Source organism: Limulus polyphemus, unplaced genomic scaffold, assembly GCF_000517525.1.
Source record: "Limulus polyphemus unplaced genomic scaffold, Limulus_polyphemus-2.1.2 Scaffold6767, whole genome shotgun sequence".
Lineage (NCBI taxonomy): Eukaryota > Metazoa > Arthropoda > Merostomata > Xiphosura > Limulidae > Limulus > Limulus polyphemus.
In genome coordinates, this window is record NW_013672377.1 from 8,980 (window position 1) to 20,952 (window position 11,973).

The following is an 11,973-nucleotide window of genomic DNA, read 5'->3' on the forward strand; positions in this document are numbered from 1 at the left end:
TCTACAAAATAAAATTAAACGACCAGAGACGTAACACTATTTCAGCTGTAGAAGCCCTGTCCATCAACTTATTTCAAGGCTTCCCATCAATAAATCCGTAATCTCATCCCCTGGATTCTTTAAATAGTGAACCTTTTATCTCATTTAGCAGATGGGGTATTCTAAGCTGAACGTAGCCCCACAAGTCCAACTAATTTATGTTTCCTGATGTTTGGGTAGCTCTTTGTTGTTCCTTCAATCTGATTTGACTTGAAGACTCATCCTTGGGGTATTATTTTCATGGTATCTTAACAACCTTATGTTTTAAAGCCTAGAAGTAATCTACCTGACGACTCAACGATATTGATCTCAGTCTCAACAACGTTGACTCCTTACAACTTTGGATGTAATGGTCACGTTTTCTGCTTCTTTAAGCGACATGTGGGATTGAATTGGCACACAACCTGGACTCAAATTAGAACTTTTTAAGAAAGTTATAAATATGAAGTTCATTTTACAGAAGAAATAAATGTACCGTATTTTCATACCACATTGTATTGTTTCTACTATTTATGTATGGTCAAATTAAGTATCTTACAATTTTGAAAAGATTTGTTATCTACAATAGCATATAATTTTTGCATACATATACTTTTTCAGAAATATTGGCTTTTCAGTGGCACAGTCTGAAGCCTTATAACACAAGAAACTGGGTTTCGATACCCGTGATGGGCACAGCACAGATAGTCCATTGTGTAGTTTCGCCCTTAACTACAAAAACAAATAAACCAGAAGTATTGTGAACGAATAAAAACTAGCTATTTCAAGTGTGGCAGCGTTTTGTCAATGGTATGAAATATAATGATGCAGCTACATGTTGCCCCCAACAACTTTTAAGTTTTATGTAAGAGCCTAAGTTTGATATAATGAGATTTATTTTTCATTTTTATATTTTATCAATATTCAACCACCCGCCAAATCAGTGTGTAAAGTATTGTTTCGTGATTTTAACAACGTGGTATTTCACATACTCAGTTATTTAACCACTACATTGTTTGACATAATTATTACCAATGATGCTAAAAATTTTCACTAATGCCTTGATTAGAACAAAGTACTTTGAAATATTGTCCTATATTGAAATTAATGGTATCAAAAATAGAATTTGACTTGTCGTCTAAATTGTAATTAATAATTTTTTGTATAGATAAATACCCAACTTATTGTTTGGCAGCTACAAAGTATTTGTTAAATATATGAGCAATAGAATAAGTAAGCTGACTGATAGCCATCCAATCCTTCTGTGTAAACCCTTCGGTCTACAAAAAGCAACAGCAATCTAACCAAAATTACCATAAAAGAAGGATTTTAGAGACATATGTTAGATGTCGCTAGTTTATGTAGTTGAATTATTATTTTGATAACACGTTTGTAAAGTTGCGTTTGGAATTTAGAAATAAGATTGGATTTAATGAACGAATAAGAAATTTACTTTAAAGTTTAATATATTAAAATTTATTGTTATACCCACCTTTTTTTATGTGAAGGTTGCGTAACATCTGTCTGTGTGATATATAGTTATTAGTTAAAAAAAAAACATCGTATCCAAAGCAATAGGCCTAGATTATATAATTAATAAATATCGGTACAACTTACATTACTACTAGTACTATAATTTCCTTTTGTTAATTACATGTAAAAAAGAGTTGTAACTTGTATTGTCTTGTTATATTTTGCTGATTTTTCACTTTACAGTCCTCTATCTTTCATTCTTGTGCAAGTTGCAGGCATGAACTCATTTCAATTTCTTATCACTAATAGTAATAGAATTTACATTATTTTAAGGGAAAACTTTATATTTTAATTATAATTATATTATAGAATGGACTATGACAGTGTAAATATTTTCCCTGTAATTCATACTGAACATGCCAAACAGATTACATCAGGTATTGTTCAAATGCAGTTGTACAAAACAACATCATTATCAGATGAAGAAAAGGGAGAATTTTCTTCAACAAATTTTAGTTCATCAGGTTTGTTAAGTGGTGAACGCTCGTGGAACTATGCTTTGTATTTATGTTTATGTGTTAATCTTATTTTGGGAATATTTCTGTTACTCTTATACATTGGTAAAGACATTATACAGAGTTGTTTAATATGGTTAGATTCACAAGAGGAATGGATAGTGTGTGTTGTTTTCTTTATCCTCTATACTGTTGTATCATTTCCATTTGTGTGGGGTTATATTATTCTGAATATTGCATGTGGATACCATTTTGGATTTCTTCCTGGCCTAACAGTTAATATTGTTGCAGCTGCTTTTGGAATGAGTGTTGCTCATTTTATTATGAAGAAAAATATGGTGAATTTTATAGCTTCTCGTCTTGTAGCCATGGAAACAATGTGGCCAATCATGGCAGTTTTAGAAAACACACAAGCTGTCAAAGTTGTGGCAGTATCAAGACTATCACCTTTGCCTTTTGGCTTGGTAAATGCTGCCTTTGCCGTAAGTAATCTTTTCACATGTTAAATTAAAGCATTAAGTAGATCAGTTTATTGGATCTTAATGTAATTCATAGATGAGTTACGTTTTGTATATATTGTTATAAATTTTCTTTTAAGTTTCTTGGGAAAAATAATTATCAAAACATGGGTGCTAAAAGCGAAGAAACAAGGGATGGCCTGAGTTGAAAATGTTTGAAAAATGGTGGCTCATGTTGCATTGCATCTTGAGGTCATTACCAATACAGTATTACTGTGTAACCCAATCATAATTACAACCAAATTATTATGATTGATTATGATAGAATGGTTATTGTAGTCATAGGTTATGTACTCTTGTGAACAATCAATAAGTATAGGTGTACAGAGTACTGTAAATGCTGGCTAGTTAAGAGGATATTATACGTGCTAGAACTTTACCAATAAGCTGAACATATAATAATAAAAAACAATAAGCAAATAGAAAGTTATTTTTTTATCTTTTTTACATGTTTTTGTTGTGTATTTCAATGAAGTTTCTAGATCTACTACTAGTCTGTTAGACTGTATCGAGAATAGTATCACATACCTGATGCTTGGCATGTATGCAAAATTTCTGACAATATTGAAGAGAAAAGTAATTTTTGATGGTGGAAGCTAGTTTTTCAAAGTCAGAAACTGATTGTTATGCTAAATCATCTAAGTTTATAAGCATTAAACTTTTTCTACTGTAATTGTATATCCCTAGACTTTGCAAGTAAAAATGCAAGTTGTTGTTTGCATTTTTGTTATCCCAAAAATATTCTGAGTACTGGTGATGCTACTTTTAACTAGAGAAAAATACAAAGAAAATTTCAATACCCATGCAAATGACCATAATTAGAATGAAGAGTTGTAGATTTTAACTCTTACTCTGTGCTTGATATATTATCTATAGATGGAACTGTATAAGTCATAATTTCCAGCAATTAGTGTTAAAGTAACTATTTAAAAGTGAGTACAGTGAAACCTTGTTAGTCCAAACATTGACAGTCCAGAGAAGTTTACATATAGACAAATTTTCACAATGGGAAATTGAATTGGTAATCCATACATTCACATTCCAAAGCCAGACAGCTTTGTATTATAACAAACATGCTTTTTCTTTAGATACCTTAATCAGTAATTTGTACATGACTAGAAGAGTCAAGCAGGGGTCGATCAGAACAGGAAACAAGGAGATAATTGCTTACCACAAAAGATCTACACTCATTGTATGTACTAGTTTATGACAGTATAGCTCAGAATGACCCAACCAGCACTCCTGGTGCATTGGTTTACAACAATTTTTGCAAGAACAACCTTCAAAGTGTAGATGTATTGTAAAGTATGACAGATATTGAGAGGTCATCAGACTTATTAATGCAACAGTTATTTCAAGTCAGTTTATGCTTCAAAACAAAAATACCTAGAAATATCCGTATAATTAAGATGTGATGTTTGTTTATACAAGAAAGCAATACATGTACTGTGTATTTTGTGTTCTATATGTAAGCTGTTGGTTTGAATAAAATGATGATTTATGTGAATATAATTACATTATATACCATTTTGATTATGCAGTCTGTATAATTATTGACAACATAAAAAATAATATACTGATAAGTTTATTGTACATACAGTCACTTTCTTGTTTACTAGTTGCATGCCCACCTTTGATAGTATGGACCCTTACATTTATCAAGCGATAATGTTTGCTATTAGTGGAGTTTCCATTGTATTTGAAGTGACTGGTTTGACTATCCAGATGTCTTGATAATCTAGAAGAACTACTTCATAACATATGCATTTCATTTAACAAGATCTTAATAAGTACCTAAGAAAAACAAGGTTTCCAAATATCACATGCTGTATCAAGGTCTTGTCTTACCAACCCAAACTATTAAAACCTAGTCACATGTAGCCATCACATCCATGTACTTATCCAACAATAATTCAAACTAATTACACACAATAACACATCAGGCAAACTGTTTTGCAAGTTTCTAACTCTAAATCAAATATAATTTTATTAAGAGTTACATTTACAACTTAATAATGCTATCAATATGCTGTAGGTTTAATATAAACATTGCTGCTTCATACCAATAATAAGTGTTTATTGTTTGTATTTTGGCAATTTATATTTGTATGCAGTGGTTTGAGTATAACCACAAATTAAGCATTTTGTTTTAGATCAAAATTATCAGGAATGAAAGTTTTTCACTAAATGTGATCAAATTTCTAGGTGACATCCATCCATTGGCTGGTTTATGTGTTGGCATCATCATTAGGACTTTTGCCAGCTCAAATTATAAGTGTTTACCTGGGAACTACAGTGCGTTCAATGAAAGAGGTTCTTGCTGATGAATCTACTGCGTTTACTGGTTATGGTATGATCTTGGTTCAGGTAAGTAAGAAATTACAAACAATGCTGATCGTGACACTTCACCACTAATGCTTTACTAAATAATTTTCTAATAAGTGTTTCAAAATAATAAAGCTTTTATTATTCCTTGGCTAGTTTTCTTTTTTTAGAAGATGGTCTTTGAAATATATTGGGTATTTTTAAATTAAGCACTATTTCTAAATAGTTAAGCTATTCTAATGTTTGTAAGTTTTCTATTGAACATGTTAAGAGTTCTTATTGTACATCCAAATCTCCCTGTGTGGACTGAGCATGTGATTTTTCTTGTAGTTGCCTTTTGTACACTCCTCCAAAGACCCAAAATTCACATAACATAAACCTACAGGCAATAAGGGCCCATTTAGTCCTTCAAGGCTGTCCTTGCACATCCACCCTTTAGCAAAATACAAATTTAAACCCATCATTTATATTCAGGTAATCATCCCTTCCCTTTGTAAAATGCCAGTCTTCTTTAATACTGATGGAAACTTGTTCCATGAGTCAATCACCCTGTTAGAAAAATAAAACTGTCTTACTTGGAACCTAGCCTGTCTTTTTCAAATCAGTAAACCCGTGTCCTCTTATCTTCAGAATATAGCAAAAAGAAATCATTGACCTCTATTCTGTCAATTCCCTAGATAATCTTGTACACGTTAGTAAGATCACTCTTTACTCTTCTTTTCTCAAGGAAAAACAACTTAAGAGAGTTTACCCTATCCCTTTAAGAAAGCTCTTCCATCTTTTACATCATCCTAGTAAACCTCTTCTGAACCCTTTCAAATATGTCAATATCCTTTTTTACATAAAGAGACCAAAATTGTACAAAGTACTACAAGTAAGGTCTAACTAGTGACTTGTATGGAGATCTGATTTCTAATCAGAATATATCTATAAGTATAACCTAACATACTGTTAGCTTTACTACCAGCAACAGAGCGGTATATCAATGGCTTGAATGACTTATTCACTCTGTGCCAAAATTCTTCTTAAGCATATAACCAACATGGTAAAAAACTTGCAAGGGGGAGAAAAGGGGTAATTAAAGCACTTGACTCCTGCTTTGAACTGCCAGAGCTCAGATCTGAACAACACTAAGGGAATGTGGACCTGCATGGTTAAAGAGGAGATCAAGAGGCTACCTGTGGAATTGTGTGACATGCTACAGAGTATTTGAAGAAATATTCCATGCATTCCTAGTAAATTTTGTGACAGAATATTGATCAGGTGTTCTGCTCTAATGAGAGAGAAAAGGCTTCACAGCAAATACTGATGTAAGAATAATGGTTCAGCCTATTGCTAAGTCTGTAAACCTCATTAAGCTTCTATGCTTATATAAAGTTAGCCTTTCTCTTGCTATACAGTATGTTTTATAAACCTTTCCAAAACATACTTATATCTATTACTTGGCTGCCAGGGTTTCTTCCTTTGCCCATCTAAGCATTAGTTTGATGTTTTCTCGCTTCCTCTAGTCTTTTATATCCCACTAAATTGTCCTTGGCGATATTTATCTCGTGGCATTCTCCACCTACATCAATATGCCCTCTATCCTGGTACTGTACCTAAGTGCCTCATTTAGATAAGGATACCACTTTTTCTCGACAAAGCATCACTAATGGGTTTCCCAGTATTATGATCATTTGGAGATACTTTAAACGTTATGAGTGTTATCTAGTTGATTTTTGTAATAATGATAATAAAAAAAATTTCCGATTGGCAAGCCGGGTTACGGTATGAATTCCTGGATTATTATTTCAGGCACAGAGGCAAATCAGGTCGTTCCTATCCCACCTGTGATATCTAGCATTGCACAACAATCAGGTGGGAGGAGAGTCACTTTTGGTTGAGACTGTCATCAGTGATCTTATTCTTCGTGAGATGGAGACATATTTGGTTTTGTGATGTTCCTCTGGAGGGCTCTGAGACTGCAATTGAGGGCAATCCTTGACATTATGGAGAGAATTTAGATTTGTTTTTCTTGCTCCTTCTTTTAGTCTGTTGGTTTTTCAGTCCCTCTGTGGGACAGTGGTGAGTTTACATACTTGCAATGCTTGAATCTGGTGGTTGATTCCCTATAGTGGACACAACAAATAGCCCAATGTTGCTTTTACTCTAACGAAGCAAACTTACCTGACCAAGTGTAGTTCCAATCAACAGTAATCAACACATTTTTTAAATGATATATAAAAACAAAAAGGAGACCACTTTGGAATAAGCTGCCTTTGATTTGTTTTCTTCAGTTAATTCGTCGAGGGTGTGATTTTTTGGGTCTTTCCATGATTGCTTTTGAGCCAGCACCTTACTTGATGGCTCAAAAGTCTGGGAGCAAATTTATAGTTTTCTCTTCATCCACACGCATTAAGGATCATGCAGGGAAGTTTATTTCGTGATTTAGCCTACCACTGCCAGGTAGAAGCATTTACTGACTCTTAAATAATACATCTGCTCCTCGAATTTTGGAGATTGAAAGCAGAGTTTGCAGTTAACTTGAATTGATTAATGTCCCCTGATGGGACAGGGTAAATCTATGGATTTACAACCTTAAAATCCAACATTTTATTTTTCTTTAACTTCACTTTGTTGGAAGACTCAGGATCACCAGTGTCATTGGAACCATTGTTAGCACACACATTGGTTCAATTGTTGACTTCTAATCTCATCCTTGTTGTCATTGGCATTTTGATTATCATTGGCTCCTACAGGTGTTATAGTTCTGCTCCTATTCATTGGTCCCAACCCCCGATATCAACCCCCTTGGTAAATTAGTACCCAGTATAGATTCTGTTTATATCCAAGGGTTCTGCTGCTTGGTCAGATCACTGTCAGTGATGCTGATAATTATTGTCTGCCTTAAGGGTCTATGGGGCCTGGTGCTGAGAATTTCTGGACATATGGTAACCTAACCCACGGATCCAGGAGCATTGCAGGTCCTTGAATCAAGATTAGTCATTCAGTTCACATCATCATTATTATCCACCCAACCTGTAGTGTTTCTGTCTCTTGCAGATCCTCAGGATTTGGAACTTAGTTCTAGGGCTATCAGAGTTTGGTTGGTCAGGGTGGTGATGGGAGAGTCATGCTTGTTTTATTTCCATTGGTTGTTGGGCCTCAGAAGACAGGAGATTAGTATCCAGCCATCGATCTTTTTCATCTATGTCAATTCTTAGATTTTTACTCATTCCTCAATCTGAGTTGAAATTTTTTACTGGGATTGTGGATGTCCAAGTTTGTTGTAGTCAGCTCCTATCTGCACTTTGCCATAGTGGTGGTATCCCACCACTATTGGTGTATTTTGTGCACAAGGGTCAGATACTGTAGTTCTGGATTTATATCTTCAGACTCGCATCGACTTTACATGGGTTCTGCATATCATACGAGTTTTTCTCTTGTCACCTCCATTCCATCGTACTATGCACACATCATTCCATAGACGACTAGTTACTGCTGGCAACATCTCATCAATAGTCAGAACATCACATCCTGTTTCTACTTTCAGAAACAACCAAGGCAGGCTTCATTCTCAGGGCTGAGACATCTATTCTTTCTCCAATTCAGTACATCATCAGTCTGAGTATTTTTTATTTTTCATCTCAGTCTGGCTCAGCTTACTCCCTTCCAGCTCAATGCTGTGGAATAGGAAGCCCAACTCTTTACTCAGCTCTCCTTCTCCCAATGCACAGATGGTTCTTTCTCTTCTGGGAATGTGGGCATCACTCAAATCCCTCATGTCTTTGGGACAAGAGCACATGATACCCTTTTAATTGTCTTTATGCAACCAAGGGATCATACACATTGATTCACTGGATTCCTCAGTTTCCTTAGTCATGATCATTTTTCAGTCTCGAGGGGTTGTTAAGTCAGGACACTACTAAGATATGGGTTCCACTACTGTCACCTTGTCCAGAGTTCCATCTCTTCATAAAAACTTTACTTCAAGAATGGGGTGCATATACCAACATTCAGGAATTCCAGGGTCCACACACAGATGATGAGGATTTCCAACACAATGTTTTAGTATTTCATGCTATTCAAAAGGCAATGCCTCATTGTCTGGGTTTATTAACCCTTTCCATTATGGGCTGGATGGAATCCACCCATCTTGTAACCATGAAAGTACCCATGAGAGTAATTATACTGTGATTTTTGATAATGTATGCACATTTTTACAAAACTTTGCAGGTTATTAGTAAACATTACAAAGTTTTTAAATTAAGTATTAAGATTTTTTAATTATAGATTTTCTTTTGATTTAAAGTTTAAAAACACTTTAATGTATTAGAACATTTTAAAATTTCACATGCAAAATCTTTATAATCTCCAGATAATTATGACATTTTTTTAGAAAAAACTTTTTATTTCATTTATTGTTTTCACAACTGTGTTTCTGTACAGGTTGGTTCGATTTGACCGACTTTATAACCTCAATAAAAATTTAGGAAAAAAATGCTTTTTTCATTCTAGAATGACTACAAATTATAACTCAAAAACTCAGATGTTTAGTCTAAATAGCTTAAATCTCATAACATTTATATATATATTTATTATTTTTATTATATTTACTTTCCAGCCGTGCCTGGCTAACAATACAGAAGTTACTATGATGTGGCGTACGTGCACTCGTGTTACCGTATCCAATAATATATATCTGACCTTTTGTCTTTACAAAGTAATCTGTCTTAGCTGTGTTTTAGTGGACTAGTATTTTGTAAAATACAGTCACATTTCAATTATTGTACATTATATATGTCTATACATTATTACTATTTGCAAATAAGTTCTTAAACTTAATTTTCATAAAAAAAACATAGAACAGTAAATAAAGAAGTAATACAAACAATTATATCTTCCAGTTACGACCTTTGTACTCGTTTGCCGCTTGTCGTAGGCTGCTAAGCCTTATGAAGTTTCCCACATGGAGGATGTGAAAAGAAAAATTTTTTTAGGTTTTATATATACATTTTAAATAACCAAAAAATAGTAAATTACTCTATCAATACCATAGAATTCTACTATAATTTATCAAGCATAGTAACAAAACTGTATTTGGGTCTAAAACAATATGAAATTTTGACCTCAAAATGACACGCATATTGGCAATGGTGTATTAAGAGGAGGTTGAACCCATTTTGATGAGAAGTGTCAACTATAACTCGTTTTTTTACCAGGCTCTTTGGTAGGAGTTTTGCATCTTCCACAATCACCCTATTTAAGGCAGCCTTATCGACTACTGTTCAATTCTTGCGACTAAATATTTTTCTAGTACTCTCTGTATTCCTCAACTTGTTTTGGGTCCTTTGTCCCAAATGACCATTCCAGTTACGTAATGCGTATATTAAGGTTACAACACCTGTTTGTGACATGATTCTTATATGCCATGTATCCCCTTCACCTGATGGTTTATTTTTCATTACTGACATTGCTGGTCAGAGTGATTTTTGTTGTTTGTTCACAGACTGCTTTCTCATTCTCTCTACATCTTCAGATCAGTTCTTCTTACCTGAGACACTGTCAGACAGGAAAGGAGATAAATTCTTTTGACCAATTCATCTGGTCACTATTTCTCACTTCTGTGTCCGATTCATCTGATCACTATTTCTCCCTTCTCTGTCCGATCTGATTTTGATCACGGTCATGTTCAGTGAGGGTCTTGAAGGGTTTGTTGGGTGTACTAATGCCTTTAGAAATGCTAGACAACAACTTTTTATTCTGGGCTGTCTATGAAGGTGAGGAATCTTCTGTGTATCACATTTAATCAGATTTGTCATGTTTCTATGTTCTTAACAGCCCAGTTGAATTGCCTGCTCGAGGTCATTGTGCAGACTGGTATGTGGACCTTTCCTAATACTTTTATCTCACATTATTTGCATGATGTGGCAGAATCTCATCTGAGGATTTTTGTCTTCCCCCTGTAGCTATTTTAACCCATTTCTGCTAGATTATACCAAGGGGTGAGTATTTTCATTGCTACCTTTTAGGGCCTCTTACCTTGTTTTCACAGGATCCCACTCTGTGGCAAGTGTTGCCCAGGCAGATGTGCTTTTATCAAACCAATTCCACATTAATCTGTTGGATTTTCAACCCCCCTTTGAGACAGTGGTAAATTTACAGACTTGCAGCACTGGGATCTGGGGTTCGATTCCCTAGAGAATTACTGCCAGTGGCAACAGGCTCTGTAGAAATGTGGTGTTCCATAACACCACCTAGAGGCTAACTGGGTGGTGTTACTGTACTATTCTCCACCGTAACTCATAGACTATCATGAGTAAAGCATAAGGGGATTCTGCTTGTCCCTGCTGATCATTGGTTTGAATAAATCGGGTTGGTTTGCTTTTAAAAATTTAGGGAACTTGGTTTCCAGAGCTCGCTTCCTCAAGACTTCCCAACATGCATTACTTTCCAGATTCTACTAGTGGAACTAGGGAGTTCTTACCTCATCCAGTTTCCAGTTGCTGGGGTGGTGGACATTGGTTTTTCCTTCAGAGTGTTAGAGTGAATTCCTCCACTCTTGGAGAAGAAAGCAAGGTTGGGGGCCCTCCTACCTGTGTCCCTGGATATCTTTTCCCAGACATTAGTAGGAGTGACACCAGTTTATGCAGGAGCCAGCTTGTAATACCAGTTCAGATTTGATGCATGGCTATCTGGTTGGGTTGAATGTGGCCCCTTTTTTTTATCAATATTTGTTTAGTACGTTGTTCATGGAACAGGATCCACTGTCTCCTTGTAATTTCGATTGCAGAATGGTCCCATCCTGAGTACAGTTGTTCCATGCCCTCCTCATAATCCTAGGGGCAAGTGGAATTTACCTTGCCCACATGGTTGGGGAGTGAAGATGAGTGTTCATAATTCTAGACCAGATGAATTCTGTTTCCTTAGGTTGAGTAAGGCATACATAGGTCTGTCAATATGAGCCTGGGTGCTGCCTTTTTGTACTTCTTCAGGTTGGGTAGCAGGTTTGTCCATTTCAGTGTTGCTTACTTTCTCATCATGATTTTGGTGCTTGGAATACATCACTCTATGGCTACAGTTTGGGATCCACTCATAAGTGTGTATATATATTTATATGTATATATATATATATATATATATAT

General features: G+C 35.0%; 1 protein-coding gene across 1 annotated transcript in view; it reads left to right on the forward strand.

Annotated features, from left to right (window-relative positions):
• Positions 1-1,400: 1,400 nt before the first annotated feature.
• LOC106474054 (transmembrane protein 64-like) overlaps positions 1,401-11,973 on the forward strand; it is a 20,722-nt gene continuing 10,149 nt past the window's right edge. Inside the window, exons 1-2 of the mRNA XM_013934740.2 lie at positions 1,401-2,488; positions 4,730-4,891. Of these exons, the coding sequence (XP_013790194.1) occupies positions 1,862-2,488; positions 4,730-4,891 (789 nt within the window). The 5' untranslated portion in view covers positions 1,401-1,861. The remainder of the gene's footprint in view (positions 2,489-4,729; positions 4,892-11,973) is intronic.